The sequence below is a fragment of the Phascolarctos cinereus genome, unplaced genomic scaffold, assembly GCF_003287225.1.
Source record: "Phascolarctos cinereus isolate Bilbo 61053 unplaced genomic scaffold, phaCin_HiC Scaffold_3;HRSCAF=262, whole genome shotgun sequence".
Lineage (NCBI taxonomy): Eukaryota > Metazoa > Chordata > Mammalia > Diprotodontia > Phascolarctidae > Phascolarctos > Phascolarctos cinereus.
In genome coordinates this window covers 5,384,178-5,406,138 of record NW_027555736.1, presented here as the reverse complement: position 1 = coordinate 5,406,138, position 21,961 = coordinate 5,384,178, and the positions used below count along the sequence as shown (strand labels likewise).

Below are 21,961 nucleotides of genomic sequence, written 5' to 3'. Positions count from 1 at the left end.
CACCAGTGCTGAGGGCCTTCCCCATTCCTGATGCATACCCTCTGGCAGGCAGGGTATGTGTGTCATCTACGGTGTGCCCTTCTCCAGCACCTGGCACCAGTGTGAGTACCCAGGGAATCCTGAAGGAATGAATGAATGGGCACAGGGCTTGGCACACAGCAAGTGCTTACTAAATGCCCTTCGTCAAGTATATTTCATGCCTTGAACGGCAGTAAGTGACTGGCCAACAGAAGCATTTTGGAGAAAAGGAATAGCACATTTGGGAATGTGGGAGAGCAAAGGAGGGACCGTCGCTTTGGAACCCAGAATGATGCATTTGAAAGGGGTGCAAATGAGGATGTCCTAGGGAGAGCACATTTGTGAAGTGCCTTCTGTGTGCTAGGCCCTCTGCCAAGCCTGAAGATACAGAGAAGGGCAGCAGGCAGCCCCTGCCCTGGAGAAGCTAACTTCTAGCTGACCCGAACACCTGATTGCCTAGGAGAGGGGCCGAGGGCAAACTTCACAAAGAAGGAGCCACTCATTTTGGAACCTTTGGTTCTGACACCTGCGTGGGTGAGCCGGGGCCGGAGGCCAAGCTAGGGCGTCCCCATCCCTCCGCCCCATGGAATGAGCCGTGGACAGACGGGTCAGAGACGGAGGCCTTCACAGAGCCAGGCGGAGGCTCAGAACCAATCCTCTCTTCCCAGCTTGCTGGAGATTCTTTTCAAGTCAATATGGCCAGAGTTTTTGCTTCCTTAGAAACACAAGCATCTGTTTCTTTTTGATGCTGTGTGACTTAAAATGTTGAGCAGTCACTCATTTCTCATATGCATATTTCATTTCACTTTTTCCCCCATAAAATACCTAATTGAAAATGGCACGACCAGGCTGGCCCACAGACCTTCCAAGGGAAGGCACACCTCTCCAGGTCCGGCGGACTCCAGAGGCTTCAGCTAGATTCTTGGCACAGTGGGCTTGCTTTTTGAACCCCATCCATAGGAATTAGCAGAAAGTTTTTAGATCTTAATGGCCCAGGCATGTTGGGATAGAGAGACAAAAATGGGGGAAGGGAGCAGCATGACAGTGGTGAATATTTATGTTTCCGGTTCTGCCTTTTTAAAATGAGAGAGTAATCTGGTGTGAGGGTCAGCGGGGCTAACACAAACACACTTCCCCGTTTCCAGACCTCCTTAGTCCACTTCCTCAGTGATTGTGCCAGGTCTCTCAGTACAGTGCTCTTCCAGGCAGAGGGCCAGCCCCTGATGAGAAGAGCTGCTCTGATCTTCGTGGGTGCCCCATGCAGGGAATGCTGACCAGCGGGGCTGCTGTTGGACCACGTGATTGGTCCTTGTATCTCCTGAGGCTGGCAGCCTCAAGGTGCTGGAGGGGCCAGTGACAAGTAGTCAAAAGAGGTAGAGGGAGCATGTTTCATTTAGCTCAGAGCCATTCGTAAGGACCCAGGGGGAACGGCAATCATGTCTCACTAGCATTCCTTATCTTTTTAGTGAGCCCGCGCAGATGTGACGTAACCTCTCTTCTGACCAGCAGGTTAAAAGTCGCATGAAATCCAGCGCCCTCCCGTACCTTGGCTCTGTGTCCCATGCTCTGTGTGTGCTCAGCACCACTGGACTCCTTGATGCTGGGTGGAGCATGTTCTGCGTTTGCGGGTATTTTAATGAGCCAGATGACAGGAGAAGTTTCACCGTTGGGGGCCTTGAGAAGTCCATTGGGAAGGACCTTCTGAGGGACAGAAATGAGCTGCGTGAGGCAGAAAAGGCTCATGGTGGGCCACGTTCTCCAATGCCTACATCTCTGATGACGCAGCTTTGTGGTAATTTTAGTTTGGGAAGCTTTCTACATTCACCAGATCATTCCGGCTCCGTCCCTCGGGGCAGCGCCTGGCACCGAGTTCATGGTCTCTGCCCTCCAAGAACTTGCAGTGTGATGTGGGGAGGTCCAACACGCACACCTCTGTCTCCTCCTGCACCTCCTCCTTGAGTGACATAGAAGATGAATTTGAGGAACAGATGGGTGGTTGTGACCATGTGTAAATGGTCCTCTACATCCCATATTTTCATAGAATCAGATTCATTCTTTGCTGGCGAGATGCTGAAATGTCACTGTTTGGAGTGTCAGTGAACACCTGTAAGGAAACATCACATTATTTTTTTTTGGCAAACAGTGTAACCCCTCCATCTCTCCTCCCCTGGGAAAGCAGTCCACCTGAAAGTCCAGCTACAAAGCTTACAGTCCACAGGCCCAGCCTGCCTAGCTGCCATGACAGCTTCCTAGAGGATTGTATTGATTTTTTTTTTAAAGGCAAAGGGAAAAAAGAATACAAAACTGAACTCTCCAGATGGAGACTTCTGAAAGTGGGTACTAATTGGCCGGTTTTCCAGGGAAGCGTCCCTCTCCCCCCACCCCAGTCCTCCTTGGCTCTCTTCCCACACTCATCTATTTTATATCCATCCCTTTAACCCTGCTTCTCTGTACCCCTCATTCCCAGCTTGTTTTCTGTTTTGTGTGTGAGTCAGAGCTTCAGGGTTCTGGTTTGGGAAGGAAGGCCTCTCGGGGTGCCGCTACAGCCTGGCCCAGCCCGACTTTCAGGCTGTCCTGAAGACACAAGGGCCTGGGATTTTCACTCACAATCAGTCAGAGGGAAGGCTAAGGGTCAGCATCACAGGAGCCACGACCCTGGTTTCACAATGGTGTCACCCTTTTAATTGAACTTTTCCAGCCTTATGACAATGCCTGCTGAAGAAATAATGTTTTAGGTGGTTCGTGCCTTGCAAGCATTAGTATTCTGGGAAAAAGCTTTATTTTAATAGAGAGAGAGAGAGAGAGAGAGAGAGAGAGAGAGAGAGAGAGAGAGAGAGAGAGAGTGTGTGTGTGTGTGTGTGTGTGTGTGTGTGTGTGTGTGTGCACGCACACTGTAGTTATGGTTGTTTTTATTACTATGTATCTTTGCCAGAAAACACATTTTAAGAGTTTCAATTCAAAATTAAATATGACCTCAGTGCTTTAAAATACAATTACATTAACTGTCCATTTAATAGTTGTTTAAGATTTTTTGGCCACTGACGTATAGTCAATATACCGGTGACTTATATTAAATCCAGTATTTTCTGCTAAGGTAACCAGTTAACAGATTCCAGCTGCAGGAGCCCAGATGAGGAGGAGAAGGTACTGGTTGGAAGCAGATCACATCCCAGCTTCCTGGAGGAGATCGCCAACACAATCTCACTGCACAAGCCATTCTGTCCCTTAAAGAGCCTCCCCGGCTTGATGATGGGGGAAATGCATATTATTTGTTTAGAATAGCACAGACCAATTTACAAGAAGGGTACCTAAGCGGCAGGATGATTTATTAATGAGAGAGGAGGCGAGTTAATGGGATGCCAGCTCCCTACACCCAGAGCAAGTCAGGCTTCCGGCAGGCCTGGGCCTTTCCTGGGAAGACCGAGCCGTCCATCTGTTGTCATTTAAAACGTGACATGCGAACATCTCCCCGTCCCATTATTGGGACAGAAGCGGCATCTTCGGACTGGGGACGTCGTGGGCCTCTGGCCACGCAGGGCCCTCTGAGCCCTCTGCCGTCTAGGGCATGGGCAGTTTTCTTCCTGCCTTTACCAACTGACTCCTTTGTGTGGCTGAAGTACTTTAGAGTTTAGGAGAGAAGGAACAAGCCAGGAAGAAATGCAGTCTGTCAGGGATGTTATGTGTAAGTGAGAACACACTGGAGAGCTGTCAGGCGCCGTGGGCCTTTCAAGGTGGGAGGCTTTGTAGCAGGGCAGGACTGGGAATCAGGGAAACCTGAGTTCAAATCCTCCCCTCACATACTTCCTGGCTGTGTGACTTAGTGCAAGCCAGAAGTGCACTCTCACAGCCTCAGTTTCCCCTTTCTGTAAAATGGGAGTGGCAGGAATAGCACCTTCCTGCTAGGGGTGTTGGGAGCCTCAGTGCCACCCTTTATAGACCGCGTGACCAACTGTAAAGGGCCGTGTAAATGTCCGTTACTCTTCGCGTCCTGGTGCTCGCGTGTCTCTGTTCCGTTGGAGCTGCCGAATGGTTTCCATCTTTAACCAGAAGAAAACCAGGGCCGACTCTTCCCCGGACCGTCGGACTGCTCTTCTCCCTCTTTTCCTGCGTGCACCGCCAGGTGTGTTCAGGAGGGAGGGCGGGTCTTGCTGCCAGGCCCCGGAGCGCCGTCTGGGGCCCACTGGCATCCCACTTGAGGGGGCCGTGCTGGCAGCTTCTCTTGGATGTCTTGAGAAAGACCAGCAGATTTGGGATTCTGTACATGGTCTCTGAAACAGAGCTCTCGATGGCTGCTTACGTGCCTGGGTTTTCTTCGGGAGAACTTAAAAGACTCCAGGGTCCCTATATCTCTTCCTGCCTTGAGACAATAGAGTACAGAGGAAAAAACCTGGACGGCCCTGGGTTCGAATCCCACCTCAGGTGCCAAGTAGCACTTGCGAGCCCATCGCTGCTTGACGTCGTTCTCTCGCTGAAGTAGCGCGGGCGCCATAGGGACCATCATCCTCATTTCATGGACGCGGGAAAGGACTCGGGGGAGCAAAGTGAGGAGTCCAGTCTCACGTGGTAAGTCAGCCTCAGAGAGCCTCCTGGCTGCCAGCCAAGCACTGTCCAGTAGGCAGTGCGTAGTTGGGCCATTTGAGTGTTGGTCCCCAATGTCGTGTGTCGCTGACAGCCATGCGCGCGGCTGCTGCTTATCCATCGTCCCGGTGTGGAAGCTCCCTATGCTAGAGTGGGCGCTGGCCCCTCCGACTCGGGGCCCAGGGCATCAGCGCGTCATGGAGAGGCGGGGCCTTGCCGGCTGTTCCGTGGCTGAGCCTTTCTTCTCTATGCGCAGAGGCAGCCTGAGCACTTCTGAGCATCCTCCCAATCCCAGAGCTGCATGGCGGCTGATCCAGAGGACAAAGGATCTAGCCCAGGTGAGGGAGCCGACTGCCGTTTCCATCTGCTTTCCCCAAGCCGTCTCTCTCCCACAGCTGGTTGTTTGAATAGCCTATAAACATTTGTTAGGCACCTACTGTGTGCCGAGCAGGAGGCAGCTGGAGGGCTCAGTGGATAGAGCATTCCAATCTGGCCTCCTGGGTGAGTCCCTTCACCTCTGTTTGCCTTGGTAGGCTGCAGAAGGAAATGACAAATCGCTCCAGTTTCCTTGCCAAGAAAACGCCATGGACGGTATGGCCCACGTGGTTGCCAGGAATCAGACGAGGCTGAACAATTGAGCAACAAAAAATGTGTCAAGCACTGTGCTAAGTGCAGGGAATGCACCTTTCTAGAGGCAAAAGACAGTCCCTGCCCTCAAGGAGCTTACAGTCTAATGGCAAGGACAGATTCTCTCCCCAGGCAAATGGCCAACCTTGTCAGTCAGCAGTCCGCCATAAAATTGGAAATCTGAGAAATGGATCCCCCAGGTAGAGGACCTGCTCGATTCTGGGCTACACCACTGGTGTGCTGCCTGGGCCTGTGGGAGCCGTAGTCGGTCCCATGAGCAGCCTGGGACTTTGGGAGTCTCAGCCCCTAGCAGTCTCCCTGGCTCAGGACCACAGGAGCAGCTGACTGCTCTAAGCTGGAGAGCAGATTCCCCTCCCCACTTGCCTCTCTGCTGGGGAATGCCTTTGGGGGCGTCCACAAGGACTAAGGCCTGGCACCGAGTCTGTGCTGCCTTGGCAGGGCTGGCCCGCTCTGGAAATGCAACTGCAGGATGGGGGAAGTGAGCATGCTAGGCTCAAAATATCTACTGTCCTTTGTTTTCACCCTTATATTGAGAAACTCAGTGGGGAAAAGTATACGTTTGCCAACCAGATGAAAGTGGGCCTGATCATCAGCATTTGAAGGAATTTGTTTCGGGATTCTGTGGAGTTTTTTAATTCATGTTTCATTTGGATACAGCAGCTATTTCCAAGAAAGTCCACGCCCTGTGGTCCGGTACAGAGCGTTTCCTGGTTCAAGGACTGTGTGCAGATCCTGAGCCCTCCTTACCTGGTGCCTGTGGCCTTGACTCTCGAGGGGCTGCAGTTTTCTTATCTGTAAAATGGGGCGGTCAGGCCAGAGGGTATCCTGGGGCGCCAGCTCTAGTGTCCGGCTCAGCTATTAACTGCCCCAGACTGGGCCGCCGTATCTCATCTTTGCTAGCGCCCTTCCTTCCCCTCCCCGGCCAGTGGGTTCTATGTATTGGCTTCACTTGGCACCCCCCACCCAAGTTTTCCCATGTGAATTCTCCATTATTTAGGGGACAGTAATATGCCTTGATACCCATACATTAGAGACAGCTGGGTGGTAGGGTGGATAGAGCACTGGGTGTGGAGTCAGGAAGACCTGGGTGCAAATCCGGCCTATGTGTGACCTTGGGCAAGTCCCTTACCACTGCCTGCCTTGCTTTTCTCATCGATAACCTGGGGATAATGACAGCACCAACCCTTTCCCCCCACCCCAGGTTGTGGGGCGGGGGTGTCCAGTGAGACAGTTATTACAAAGCACTTTAAGGGTCTCATACATAGCTGGCTGCTCTCATGGGTTGTTGTGGACCACAGATTGTGCGGCATTTCCTAATCAGCGGAAAGTGGTTTGTTCTCAGCTGTTTGCTGTCATGATGACGCTCTCACGGATATTTTGTCCATGGGGTTCTTTTCTTTCTGTCAGTAACTTCCCTGGGAGGACGCACAAACTCACACTCACATTCACTCACACACATGCTCATAGATTCTCACACACTTATAGTCACACTCATATTCTCACACATTCGTTCCCATTCATACTCACACACATACATTCACACACACACAGACACTTATACAGTCACCCTCACTACTTACACATTCTCATGCTCATTCTCATACATACTCATTCACTCACATACACACACTCACATTCACTCATACACATGCTCATAGATTCTCACATACTTATAGTCACACTCATATTCTCACACATTCGTTCCCATTCATACTCACACACATACATTCACACACACACAGACACTTATACAGTCACCCTCACTACTTACACATTCTCATACTCATTCTCATACATACTCATTCACTCATACACACTCACATTCACTCATACACATACTCATAGATTCTCACACACTTATAGTCACACTCATTCTCACACACTCGTTCCCATTCATACTCACATACTCCCACACACATTCTCACTCATATTCACACACACACAGACACTTATACAGTCACCCTCACTACTTACATTCTCACGCTCATTCTCATACATACTCATTCACTCACATACACACACACTCACATTCACTCATACACATACTCATAGATTCTCACACACTTATACTCACACTCATATTCTCACACACTCGTTCCCATTCATACTCACACACATACATTCTCACACACACAGACACTTATAGTCACACTCACTACTTACACATTCTCAAGCTCATTCTCATACATACTCATTCACTCAGATACACACATTCTCCCTCACACTCACATTCACTCACACACATGCTCATAGATTCTCACACACTTATGGTCGCATTCACATTCTCTTGTCACGTGTGAAAAGGAGCCCAGTTCTCTGCTCGTGTCTCCAGAGCTGGCTGTGGCCTGTCCCCCAACCCCCCCCCCAGCAGAGGGGAGAGGCAGGGACTAGCCGGGCATCCAGAACAACAAGGGGTGGGCCAGCCAGAGCCCCCTCCTGCCCAGCCCCCACAAGGCCAAGCCGTTCAGAGGCTGCTGTTCTCTGGTCAGACCCTGAGACAAGGTTCGATTGAAATCCTAATGGAAGTCTTCTGCAGCTCAGAGTCGGCCCATGGGCCCATCCAGGCATCCAGAAGCCTGCCAAAGCCCGCAGACACTCCACCCTGACCCACAGCCCCACAGCACAGGCTTCTGGGGCCTGGAATGAGTTGCTGATGAACGCAGAGTCACCCACCCACCAAGATCCGTTGGGAAAGAGAATCCCCAGGACGGAGGACCAGTAGTCGCCTTCCAGGTGAAGCATGCCGTGGCATGGGAGGGCTCCTCAGAAAGGGACCGACCTGTGCAGGGCTGGCAAGGGCTCATGTCTGGCTTAGCCACAGCAGGCTTGAGAGTATGGGGATTTGGGGATGCCCTGCTTATGTTAGCTGGCGTGCCTTTAAAACTCTGTTATTGCTAATCAGCAGCAAGCCTTTGATTGGGAAGCAGCTGAATTAAGTCAGGGAGAAGAGGGCACCTCTCGCCTGCATTCACTTCCTAAAGCTCCGCGGCTCCCAAAGCCAGGGGTGAAGAGCAAACATGACCCAGACAGAAGGCGGCTATTTGAACTCTCGATTCACCACATTTCCAATATTAATAACTGTGTCTCTCAAAGTTGTCACATCAAGTAGAAGATCTTCATTCCAGACTGTCTTTGGGGGCCCAATCGAGACTGGATGCATGCATTTAATAAATTGTAGTCTGAAGTAGTCATTCTTGTAAATAATTAGCTTCGGTGAAAGAATAAGTTAGCATATTGTGTGCGTCTCATGTTGCAAGTGTACGCACAGCAAACTTTCCTATTAATCAACAGTCAAGCCCTGCAAGTTGGGTCTCATACATAATGAATTGGGCTGAAACCTCTTGGGTTTCATTGATAGAAAAATAAGAGAAAACACAAGTGGAGTAAGCTTTTGAATAAAATTTAACGAGATTGCTCTGCATCCGGTAATTGTTTTGGAGTCATTAGGGACCACATAATTCATCTGCAGTTTTGGGGTGTTTTTATCTTCATCTATCAAACAGAAGACTGCTTTAATGATATGTTAAGGTGTTGATGAAGTATACTTCTCTTTTTAATAATTCAAACATTCAGAGGGAGACAAATCAGCCTTTACGGTTTTGTTTGTTTGCTTTCATTTATTTATTTTAAGAGTTTCAGGCTGCTAAGTGAAGGAACTGTCTTTTTGGCTGCCTTTTGCGGGGGGCTCACGTGAATTTTTACTGACTTATAAGAGAAATTCAGCCTTTTCTAAAAACTGGTGACTAAGAGAAGGAGTAAGATGGTGGTCAGTGTGTGTTTCAGGGTGATATCGATTTGGGGGGGCTGCTCAATCATCTGGACCACGAAAGAATGTATTCCTAGTAAATTCTGCCTACGGACTGTTTGCTTCTCAGTACATGGCCATAAAATTCACTCAGTGGCCCAACTTTAAGAAGCTCAAAGATTGAGCAGGAAAAAAAGCACTGGATTTCAAAGCAAATCCGAACTCCGACACTGACCTCCCGTTGCCAATGGCCACACCGACAAGCATTTGTCACGTGCCAGTCACTGTGCTGAGGACTGAGAATACGCAGGAAAAAAAGAAATAAACATCGACTTTGCCTTCAGGGAGCTTCCCTACGAATGGGAGCGCAGCAGCAGGCATCATCGATCCTTTCTCCTGAGCATCTGCTTGGCCTTCACCTTCCCCCTCAGGGGGCCCCCGAGATCATCTGGGACTTCAACCCCTTTCCTCGGAAATCGGGCAGTCGCATCCAGCGTGATCTCCCTGCCCCAGCCCACCCTCGGAACCTCTGCCAAAGGGGCTTTCCTGAAGTGTGGTCCTGACCCTGCCCCCCCCACTGCCCACTGAACTCCCATCACCCCATTACTGTTGGGATCCAGCATGAAACCCTTCCCAACCTGACTCTAGCCGTGTTTCCCAGGGTTTCCTTTACAACCAAACTGGGACTTGTGCTGTCCCCCTCCCTGGGCCTTTGCACAGACTGTTTCCTGTGTCTGGGATGCCCACATGAGGGACAGCCAGAAGCCAGCTTGGGTCAAGTGCCAGGGGACTGGAAAGGGAGGAAGGGGCCAGCTTGGGAGGAAACAGAAAATCCTCTTTTGGATCGCGGAGGCGACAGGGAGCCCCGGGAGGTGACAGATCAATGAGTGACAGCATCAGACTGGAGCTTTAGGGAAGTCGCTTGGGAGGCTAAGTGGGGAGAGTGGAGACCATGGTGGGGAACTTGGTGAGAAGAGGGGTCTGAGCCTGGCTGATGGTGGCAAGCGAGATTGGAAGCAGGTTGGCCCTGGGGAGTGAGTGTGAGTGAGGGACACTGGGATGCGGGGCCCTGGGACCCTGATGCACGGGAGGGGGATTAGACAGCCGTGAATAAGGGACTGAACCAAGGCTGCCCAGAAGGATTTTAAGCTAGACACAAACTGGATGAATCGATTCTCCCCTTCTTCTCAGGACGACGACATCATGGAATGCTGGAGCTAGAAGGAAGAGAAGGGATAGGAAGGGAAGGAACAGGCATTAAGTACCTACTATGTGCTTAAGGGAAGGGAGAGAAAGGGACATGCCTTTATTAAGCACCTACAAGAGAAGGAAAGGGATAGAAAGGTACAGGAAGGGAAGGAGCATGCATTTATTGAGTATCTACTACAGGTAGAAGCTTAAGAAAAGGGAAGGGAGGGAAGGCTCGAGCATCTGTTCAGGACCTCCTGTGTGCCACACGCTGTGCCAAGTGCTTTTCAGACATTATCTTGTTGGATTAGAAGAAACCATGGCACCCAGCCTGGTTATTTGGAGAAGAAGCCTGCAGGCCGCTCTGTGGCCCTTCTCCAGCCCTCCCGGGCCCACAGGCGGCCACCTACGGGCGCTGGGTCAGAGACACGAGTGTGAGAAGCAGTCCCTGACGCTGGGTTTTCTCTTCAATACTGAAAGCTCTTGCCCAGGAAGTGAGCTGGTGTCCTGGTTCAGCTGTTTCATTTCAATGAGGGACAGACTCTTCGTTGATGGAGGACAACCACCGTTTATTTCCTTCAAAGCAGTCCTTGAAAGAAAAGAATCTCGTCTTCTGTATGAATGTCTAATTAAATCGAGGGGAGAAATCAGTGAAAAGGGGGCACGCCCGCATTCAAGCATGCACGCACACACACCCACACACACGCACACACACACACAGCTTTCAGTTTGTCCACAACTGTACGTGTGGATTAAAGAGCAGCAATGCCACTGGCACGCTGTGGCACACGCTGCTGACAAAGGCGCCGCTGCAGAGGTCTGGCCTCTCCTTGCCCGGCGTAGCTCTCCAGTCCATGGGCCGACACCCTCCTTCTCCCCTGTGCCCGTCCCATCAGCTGGACCCCTGGAAAGGTCAGCCGCTGGGCCAAGTTTTCTCTCCTGGCCCAAGATGGAGAAATGCTTCTCATCTTAGTGGATTCTTGCATATTGCCAGCCCCCTCTGCCTTCGCTGTGTCCTCGCCCTGGCCTCTCCTCCCCTTGTAAGCTTGTCCAGGGATATCCAAGTGTTCTTCTCTCACAGAGCTCATTTCCTGGCCGCGGTGAAGGCCAAATCTCCTCTCACTGCCAAGTTCAAAATGAATTTGGTGTCAGTAAAGCAAGCGATGTCTTCAGAACTGTTTTCTTGGGTGACCTCATGGCGTTACCATCCCATGCTCCCAAAGCACAGTGCTAAAATTCCATCCTGGGGTCACTGGAAGGGAGGGTTAGAACGCAGGCCTCTCCGTGTTGGATGTCATTCACTCTCCTCCGGGTGTAGCTAATGTGGCTAATCAGATGTGGGTAATTTATACAGAACTTCTGGCATGTTTTCTCCCATCAGAAGGACTTGCGCCAAGTGCATTTCATTGAGTGTAGTTGGAGAATCAGAATTCATTCAGAAATCAGGTTGTAGATGATACATGGCTGCCAAGAGCTTTCATAGCCCCCGGCCCCCAGACGTTTGCCCACAGCACCATTCATGGAATAGGGAAACATCTGCGTGGAATCCAGTGATCAAACTTCTGAAAGAATGGAACCGGAGAATCCTAGGCTTAGAGCTGCAGGGACATGGAAGCCAGTAAATCCATCCCCTGCATTGTTCAGGGAAGGAGACCGAGGCACAGGCATTACACAGCTAGTAAAGGTGTCACGCAGGATTGGAATCCTACTCTTCTCGACTGCAAGCCCAGTGCCCATTCTGCTCCACAGTTAGGGAGTTCTTTCCCTTGCATGGTATTTTGCCTTTGTAACCTGGCCGCCTCTCCCTTCTTCCTGTACCTTCCTGCCCTCCACGTACTCGGTGTCATGACACGGGCCTCCCAGATGCTCTCTTTTTGTGACTCTGGGGTCGTAGGAACAGAGATTCACAGAGCATGAGGGACCTTCCCAAGCTTGAAGGCAGAGCCAAGGCTGAGCCCTGGGTGAGGCCTGATGCCCTGGTACGAGGCAGCCTTTGGATAACCCAGATGATGCTGTCCCTCTGAGCACGTGCTAATAGAACAGTGGATATCAAATAAAGTAGAATTAGGTGCCTTTCATCGACCAGAACCAATGCAGACCTTTTCTTTCTCATTCTCTGGTGAAGGTTCTAGGTCATGTGTGTCCAGTTGCAGCCTCGGAATGTAAGCTCCATGAAGGCAGGTCGTGTTGTGTCTGCTCTGATGGATTTCACCGAGCATGATAAGGTACCAAAGACTTTCTCCAGCTGAACTGCCAAGCATTCAGACTCTACTGCGGAGAGCGCAACTCCGATGGGCTGGCCACACTGTTTGAATGCCAAACCTATGTTTGCCTAAGAGACTGTTTAGTGGAGAACTCACCGAAGGCAGACGCCCACATGGAGGCCAGAAGAAGCAATCCAAGGACACCCTCAGGGTCTCTCAGAAGAACTTGACCATCGATTGGGAGGCATGGCGTGCCTGCATCAGAGAAGGCTCTGCGGGCAAAGCAGAATCACAGTAGCTCAAAGGAAACATGAGATGCTCAGATTTAGAGCCATCTCCATTCCAAATGTTCTGATGGACTATTTGTAGCCGGCACATAGCAGAGCCTTCCCATCTCACATCAGACTGATGAGCTATAGCCAAACATGTTGCCTGACCCCGCCATTGTGATGTCCTTGGTCCTCTTTGAGAATGGAGGATGAACAACAAAGCGGGTGATATCTCAGGAACCCATTGCCAGGACACTAACAAGGGTCTGGGCCCTGGCCTCACTCAGCAAGAAAAGGAAGGCGATAGAAACTGCCCCTCCTCAGCATAGCCCTGCTGAGGCTGTACAGACACACACCAGAGTTATTTCAAGGAAGAGTCAAACTTGGCTGAGGGGAGGGAGGAGGGAGGTGGGGAATAAATTTCATTTTATTGTAGAAATGGAAATTTGTGTCATGGCTTTAAAAATCTGGTTTTATGTGTGTGTTTAATGTCATTCATTTTAAATGTAGTATCATAAATCCTAGCTTCAGAATCAAAGCTGTTTAATTACATTTCACCTGTGAATAGTTATCTAATACCAATAGAGAAAGAGTTAAAAAAAAAGAACTACAGAGTAAATCAGAGGTTGAGCTCTTTAGCACAAGCATAAAAAGTCAATTTAAGATGAATTTTACTACTATAGAAATTCTTCAGATATCCTTTTAAGAGTGGGAAATGTTAAGAAACACAGGTCACATTTTAATTCACTTGGCAGCAAAGAAGAAGGAGAAACTGCCATCATCTGCACCCTCTGGGAGGGCAGAATAGCGCCTCGCTTTCGCAGGAGGCTGCCCCTGGCCTGGATTGTTAACTGTGTCAGGCCAGATGTTGGTGATGACGATGATTCCTAGGGCCTAAGTACTCATACCTCTGCTGTCTCCAGGGCTCCTTGGGTCCAGGATTCCTTTCGATCGGCATTGTCCGGGAGGTCTTCCCAGGGAACCCTCGGTGATGCTGGTGTTTGGGGGGAGAGATAACGTAAGACTTTGAGGCTAGCCGCGTGGTGGATGTCAAAAGGAGGCAGAGTGGGCAGTGGGTGTGTAGAGCCAGCAAGAAGGATTGTTCTGCTCCCGCCCTTTCCTGCACGACCATGGTGGCTAAACTGCCAACCTCGCCCCAACTCCCTTCTATAAGAAGCATTTCCTAAGCACCTCCCACCCTGCCCTGGGCACCAGGTGCAAAGAGAAAAGCAAGCATCCCTACTCTCAAGGCGCCTACGCCTCATCAGGGAAAGCTCTGCATTCATGGAAAATGAAACGTGAATTACAGGTAAAGTGGGGCTACAGCACCTGGGGGGTGAGGATGACTATCCATGAAATGTGGTTCTTGAGTCAGTTGGCAAGCATGTATTAGTCACCTACTGTGTGCCAGGGACTGGGTCTAGAGAAGCGGGCAGCAGCATGTGGTCGGTTACCCGCCTTGCCTCCCCACAGCATGGCATCTCCTTGGCCAGTGTCTACAGGAGATTGGCACAGATTTGAAAGCCTTGGGTAAACGTCACTGGTTTTGTGACGTGCCTCTGTTGACTCTTGGTGGCAGTGTGGACGCCCTGGCGCATGTCACCGTGTGAGTGGGACAAGGTCAGCTCCTAAGCAGGCTTTCCTTGGCCAGACTTTGAAACGCCACCTTTCGGGTGAGGGGAGACCATCCCTGATTTTCTGGGTCGAGAACGAGATGTTGTGCCTCTCCCGTTCTCAGTAGAAAGTCATTTATTAGGGACCTACTGTGTGCCAGCACGGTGCGGAGCCTGGGCATGCAGAAAGAGGCAGAAGACGGTCCCTGCCCTCGAGGAGCTCCCGATCTAAACGTCCGTGGGGGCACATTTTCAGAACCTGGAAGGGAAGCCACTTTGGCAGAGCCGTACCTGGCCAGCCATCAACAAATGCTTTTCAAGCCCCAGCAGGGGGGGTGCCATGAATAGAGTGCTGGGCCTGAGATCAGGAAGACCCGAGTTCAAATCCAGCCCCAGACCAGAATTGTGCTGTGGTTGTGCAGCCTGGGGCAAGGTCATGATTCCTCTGCTTATCTCAGTTTCCTCAGGATCCTAAGATGACCACCTCCCAGGGCTGGTGTGAGGAGAAAATGAGGTAATCTGCCTAAAGTGCTTGGAGGGCCTGGCACATAGTAGGCGCTTAATAAATGCTTATTCCCTCCATCGCCTGCTTTGCTTCCAGACATGTGCTCCATGCTGGAGATCTGCATGTGTGGAGTGGAACCGTCCATGCGCACAAGGAGTGAGGGTCTGAGGCCCACAGCCCTCTGTGAGATGGGTATAGTAGAGAGGAGGCGTGAGGCCAGACCCCAGGCTCAGACCCCCTACTCGACTCTCCTGGCAGAGCCGCGGGGCCGAGCCTGGCGGGCAGCCGCGGTGGGGGAGCCTCCCGACTGGGCTCTCGCTCCCCACTGTCGAGTGTGACCACGGCAGCCCCATGTTCTGGGCCCACCCAAAGCAAAGCCCCAGCTGCCACCCCTTGTGTTAACTCGGCCTCAGTGAGGGGTGACTCGGGCCTCTTCGCCGTAGGAAAGGCTCTGGAAGCCCCAGACGCGTTCAGGACGTTAGGCCCCCAGGAGCTGTCCGTACAGGACTCCTGGGGGGATCCCAGGCCATTAACCCAGAGGACAGAGATCACAGCCAGGGTTTGCCTGGAGAAAGATCTTTCTCCCGACTTCCTGCAGATAGCGCATTTTCATTCCCACTTTACGTAGGGGGAAGCTGAGTTTCTGAGAGGTCAGCGATTTACCCAGTTGTTCTTAGCTTCGCCCCCTCCCCCTGGGGACCCGTCCCTTCCCCACGTTTTCCTTGAGCTCTGTCTCTAGCGCACCAGGGCCTGGATGGAGAAGGCGCTCAAGAATCAAGCTAAAGGGATTCATTGAACACCTTGCATATTTGACTGGCCAAGGGAACGGACCCAAGTGTGGGCTTCTTCTGGAGCTGAGCATTGATGTCAGCTCAAACGTAGCCACAGGGCAGAGGGAGCCTGGAAAGAAAAGTGTCCATTTCACTGAGGCACCAGCATCTCCCCTGCTGAAGGGGGGGGCTTGGAGCCTCAGAACAGACTCCAGGGGGACACGTCCCCATTCCTCAGGCTCCCTCTGAGGTGGTCTTGTGACTGGGCACAGAGAGGGGGACGAGGGGCCCGAAATCCCCTGTTTGCCTCAGTTTCTTCATCTGGGCTGTTCAGTTATGTCCAACTCTCCATGGCCCCATTTGGGGTTCTCTTGGCAAAGACACTGGTGTGGTTTGCCATTTCCTTCTCCAGCCCATTTGACAGATGGGGAAACTAAGGCACATGGGGTGAATTGACTTGTCTAGAGTCACATAGTAAGTGTCTGAGGCCAGATTTGAACTCAGGAAGATAAGGCTTCCCAACTCCAGGCCTGGTGGTCTGTGGCTCTACAGCTACCGCTCTTTATCTCTAACATGGGTATGGTAACAGCAGCTGCCTCCCCAGGGTTGTGTGAGGATCTAGTGAGATGATAATGAAAGCAGTGTATAAATGCTAGCCATTGTCCTTACCATGCTGAAATACCACTAGGGATACAGGGGCAAAGAATGCAACAACCCTTGCTCTCCCTTTAACTCTGTGAGCTCAGCCTTCCTTGTCTGTAAAATGGGTGCCTTCCTAGCCATCACACCCACCCGCGGGATTGGCCTGAGGCTGGTGTGTGTGTGTGTGTGTGTGTGTGTGTGTGTGTGTGTGTGTGATGTCTGAAAGTCACCAGAGGAGGTGAGTATCTGTGGTGCTGACCCCTGTCTTTACTGCCCCAGGTACTCTGTGAACACTCTAATAGAGAGTGTTAATTGAAAGGTGTACCCTTGATTCTACGTTACTCTGTGCTGTAGTCCTGAGGGCTGGGAACTCATCTGAAATCAGTTCTCTGTGATTAACTCCCCCCCCCCCAAGCTACCTCATATCTTTTGCATATGTTTGTATTTATTCATTTTATAGTAGTATTTATTCATAGAAATGTATGTGTGGTTGTCTTCCCAATTAGAATGCAAGCTTCTTGAGAATAGGGATTGTTTCATTCTTTATCATCGTATGCCTAAAGCCCTACTTGAGATGTGGAAAGGTCATTCCAGCCAGGTGAAGGATGGTTTGAGAGAAGGTGCTGGGGAATATCTTGTGAAAACTGACTCAGAGGCACTGACCAGATCAGCCTGGATCGAGAAGAGGATGTACTGGGGAATGATGGAAGATGCTTTGCAAGGTAGATTGGTACCACGTTGCAGAGAGCTTTGAACACCAGGCGGGAAAATTTTGGACTTTATCTTATAGGTCGTTGGAGCCATGGGAAGGTTTTTGAGCAGTAGAGTAACAGAATGAGAGAGAACTCCTACTGGGGGAGAGGAGTTGTACAGAATGGTTGGGACAGGGAGGCGACAGCCGTTAAAACTATTGCAGTTCCTCAAGCATGGGGCGATAAGAGCCTGAACTTGGGTCATGGCAGTGGGAAGTGAATAGGAGGGACGAGAGATAGAGCTAGACTCAGTCATTGGTTGGCTATGGAAAGTCAAGGGTTTGACAGAAAAGTGAGGCGAGGAGCCAGGTTGGAGGACAGTTCAGGTTGGAGTTGATGGCCACACCTCGCAGGAAGGTGGAGGCTGGGCCTTGACCTCCTGAGAAAGAAGGTCAGGGATGCATTTATAGATGCTAGCAGTGAAAGACTGTTGGAAAGACTTCTACAGAGAGGGAGGCTGGGGCCAGGAGAGAGAAGGCACTTCCCCAAGGACCCCATAGCTAGAAAGCAGCAGAGCCTCGGTCCAGGGACCCGCCTTGCCCTCTGTGCACTGCCTCCGTCTAGAGCAGGGGTCCTTGGTCTTTGGGTCTCCTTTTTTTTTTAATATAAATTTATTTATTTTTAGTTTTCAACATTTTCCTCCACAAGATTTTGAATTCCATCTTTTCACCCCATCTTGCCCCTCCCCCCACCCCAAGATGGCATGCATGCTGAATACCCCTTCCCCTAGTCTGCCCTCCCTTCTATCTCTCCCCACCCCCTTCTTTTATCCCCTTCCCCTTCTATTTTCCTGTAGGGCAGGATAGATTTCTGTACCTCATTTCCTGTATTTCTTATTTCTCAGTTGCAGTGGAAACATTTTTTTTTTTAAACATGTGTTTTTAAAACTTTGGGTTCCAAATTTTCTCCCTTCCTCCCTCCCCACCCACCCTCATTGAAAAGGCAAGCAAGACAATACAGGCCATACATGTGCAGTTATGCAAAAGACTTCCATAGTAGACATGTTGTGAAAAACTAACTCTATTTCCCTTAATCCTATCCTGCCCCCCCCATTTATCCTATTCTTTCTTTTGACCATGTCCCTCCTCACAAGTGCTTCCTTCTGATAACCCCTTTCCCAATCTGCCCTCCTCTCTATCATCTCCCTGCTCTCGTCCCCTTCCTCCCCTATTTTCCTGTAGGGTAAGACAGAATTGAATGTGTATGTTATTCCCTCCTTAAGCCAAATCCTATGAGAATAAGATCCCTCATTTCCTCTCACCTTCCCTTGTTTCCTCTCCACTGTAAGAACCTTTTCTTGTCTGTTTTGTGCAAGATAATGTGTCCCATTCTACCTCTCCCTTTCTCCTTCTCCTAGTATAATCTTCTCTCACCCCTTAATTTTATTCTCCAGATATCACCCCTTCATCTTCAACTCACCCTGTGCCCTCTATCTATCTATCTATCTATCTATCTATCTATCTATCTATCTATCTATCTATCTATACATACATACATATAATTTTTTCTCCACTACCCTAATACTGACAAAGGTCTCATGAGTTATAAATATCATCTTTCCATGCAGGAATGTAAACAGTTCAGCCTTAATAAGTCTCTTATGATTTCTCTTTCCTGTTTACCTCTTCATGTTCCACTTGAGTCTTGTATTTGAAAGTCAAATTTTCTATTCAGCTCTGGTCTTTTCATCAAGAATGCTTGAAAGTCCTCTATTTCACTGAATGACCATTTTTTCCCCTGAAGGATTATACTCAGTTTTGCTGGGTAGGTGATTCTTGGTTGTAATCCTATCTCCTTTGCCCTCCAGAATATTATATTCCATGCCCTCGTCCTTAATGTAGAAGCTGCTAAATCTTGTGTTATCCTGATTGTGTTTCCACATACTTGAATTGTTTCTTTCTGGCTGCTTGCAATATTTTCTCCTTGACCTGGGAACTCTGGAATTTGGCTACAATATTCCTAGGAGTTTTCCTTTGGGGATCTCTTTCAGGGGGATTGGTGGATTCTTTCAATTTCTATTTTGCCCTCTGGTTCTAAAATTCAGGGCAGTTTTCCTTGATAATTTCTTGAAAGATGATGTCTAGGCTCTTTTTTTGATCATGGCTTTCAGATAGTCCAATAATTTTTAAATTCTCTCTCCTGGATCTATTTTCCAGGTCAGTTGTTTTTCCAATGAGATATTTCACATTGTTTTCTAATTTTTCATTCTTTTGGATTTGTTCTACTGTGTCGTGATTTCTCATAAAGTCACTATCTTCCAATTGCTGTATTCTAATTTTTAAGGAAGCATTTTCTTCAGTAATCTTTTGGACTTCCTTTACCATTTGGCCAATTTTTCTTTTTAGGGCATTCTTCTCCTCATTGGCTTTTTGGACCTCTTTTGCCATTTGGGTTAGGCTATTTTTTAAGGTGTTATTTTCTTTAGTATTTTTTTGGGTCTCCTTTAGCAAGCTGTTGACTTGTTTTTCATGATTTTCTTCAATCACTCTCATTTCTCTTCCCAGTTTTTCCTCTCCTCTTACTTACTTCTTAAAATCCCTTTTGAGCTCTTCCAGGGCCTGGGACAGAGTCATATTTTTCTTGGAGGCTTTGCATGTAGGAGTTTTGACTTTGCTGTCTTCTTCTTGTTGTATATTTTGATCTTCTTTGTCACCAAAGTAAGATAATATAGTCTGACTCTTTTTACGAGGTTTGCTCATGATCCCAGCCAACTACTTGAGTTTTAAACTCTTTGTTAAGGTAAGAGTCTGCTTCCAGTGTGGAGAATGTACTGTCCCAAGCTTCAGGGGTTTGTCCAGCTGTTTTCAGAGATACTTGTAGGGACCTGTAAATTTTCAGTTCTTCCAAGGTGGTATGATAAGGGGCAAGGTGTTTACTCCTTTCCTGGCCTGTGACCACAAGTATTCCTTTCTGTCCCATAACTGTGAGAAGGGGTTCCTCTCCACAGCCACTACAAGCTCCACCCCACCAGCGCTTCTCACCCCAGGACCGCCACCCAGAGCTGTGACCCAGATCCAGGCACGGGCAAAGCAAGAGATTCCTGCCTCAGCACCAGCAGAGAGATCCCTGCAGTCCCCCTCTACTCAGCCATTTGATTCCCCCTCAGTCTGTGGGCCAGAAGCTCAGGATGCAGCCATCCCGGCTCCAGCGCTCTGTGCTCTGGAACTGGCTCTGACCTAGCTCCTCTCTTAGCAGCGCAGAAACAGACTATTCCTACTGACCTTCTAAGTTGTCTTCGGCATTCGTGGATTGAGGAGTCTGGAAGCCGCCACAGCTGCCTGTGATTCATTCCTCTGAGGCCTGCTCCAGGTTCTCTGCGGCCTGTGCGCCCACGCCGAACTGCGCTCCTCTCCGCACCCGGCGTGATATGCCTTTCTGAGCAACCATCCAGGCTGTCTTGGGCTGGAAATGTGTTTCACTCTGTCTTTTTGTGGGTTCTGCTGCTTTAGAATTTGTTTAGAGCCATTTTTTATGGGTATTTGGAGGGGTTTGGGGAGAGCTCAAGCAAGTCACTGCTTTCACGCCACCATCTTGGCTCCGCCCTGGCCTTTGGGTCTTACCACAGTGCCTGGCACGTAGGAGGCCCTTAATGCTTATTGACTGACTGATTGACCCTGACCGTTGGCCCCCTCTGGCAGTCCGGTGAAGCTTTCTGGGCCCCTTCTCAGAGCGAGGGTTTTAAATGCACAGAATACCAAGTGTAGGATGATTCAGGAAACTGAAGGTTAGTTCATAGACCCTGAAATCTCTCCAGGGTCTCTGGTCTCCTTAGTGAGAGGGTCTTCCTCGAGGCAGGAAACCCAGGGTCCTGGACACAAAGCAGCCGTGTGTACCTGGACAGGTCGCGGAGGGACCGAGCACGCTGGAGATCATGCGCGGGCCGCTGGGGACAGACAGGCTGCTGTGACCCAGCTGCACCTGAGCTGGGGTCTCATCCATCGGGACGTTGCCTCTGATGATGCGGGGGGCCAGGGAGAGACAGGCCCAGAGGCGGAGAGGACAGAGAGATAGTAGAAAAAGGGCATTCAAGTGATGAGAACCGAGGCTTGCATTGACTCCACGTTGGGGTCCCTTTCTCCTCTGAGATGCTCTGAGTCACTAGACTTGGATTCAATTCCCAGAGAAGAGGGCGATGGCTTTCTAGGTGAGCTTGAGTGAGTCACTTGAGGGCCCTGTGCCTCAGCTTCCTCGTCTGCAAAATGGGCATGAATAGCACCATACCTTTGCCACAGAGCTGCTGGGAATCTTGAAGCCCTAGAGAAAGATGAACTCTTGCTACTCATGACACTTGGCACGGTATCTGGAGTGGCTGGGTGGACGTTGCAAGGAGGCAAATTGTGGTACCATCTTAGGGAAAGCGGCCCGTTCCTGAAAAGGAAGGGGCTGACTGCAGGCGAGAGGCTGTAAGCAGGGGGCTGGCCATGGGGTCATCCATGGCATGTGACTTACCTGAAGCTACACATGTGTTAAATAGACACACAGATTCACACGTACGCACACATCTATACACACATACAGACACACAAAGACATACATAGATACATATGCACACAGCACACATCTGTACACACACATACATACAAACATATATGCACATACACAGATACACACGTACACACACATCTGTACACACAGACACACAAATATATGTGTACTTACGCATGCACGTACGTGCACAGAGAGAGAAGCGTGTGTTCCCTGTAATTGTCCTTGCTGAGCAGCACCCGTGCTGCTCGCCGTCACTGTCAGAGTGAGGCCGGGGGAGGGAGGGCGAGCCTGCTTCCTTTGGCCCTGGTGCCTCTTTGCTGTTTATTTCTGCACTGGGTTACTGCTATAAAGGAACTGTATTCTCTTTGTAGCAGCGGCGGCAGCCACCAGGCCTCCTTTTCTGGGGAAGAGCTCGAGGGCCCCGAGGAAACGCCGGCGGCATTAGACAAGTGTGCAGCCTGGCTAGCGGCCTATTTCCACGCTCCGGAGACCGTGAAAGATCTCCCTCTGCCCGCCTTCCATCATCCCATCTTCCAGCGAG

The 21,961-nt window shown here is 50.1% G+C and overlaps 1 protein-coding gene across 4 annotated transcripts in view; it reads left to right on the top strand.

The window, feature by feature from the left end:
• MGMT (O-6-methylguanine-DNA methyltransferase) overlaps positions 1-21,961 on the top strand; it is a 312,701-nt gene that overhangs the window by 221,189 nt on the left and 69,551 nt on the right. For 3 of the 4 annotated variants that reach the window (XM_020978343.2, XM_020978342.2, XM_020978345.2), the window contains one exon: positions 21,792-21,961. In XM_020978343.2, the coding sequence (XP_020834002.1) occupies positions 21,792-21,961 (170 nt within the window). The remainder of the gene's footprint in view (positions 1-21,791) is intronic. The other variant, XM_020978344.2, reaches the window with a different exon arrangement.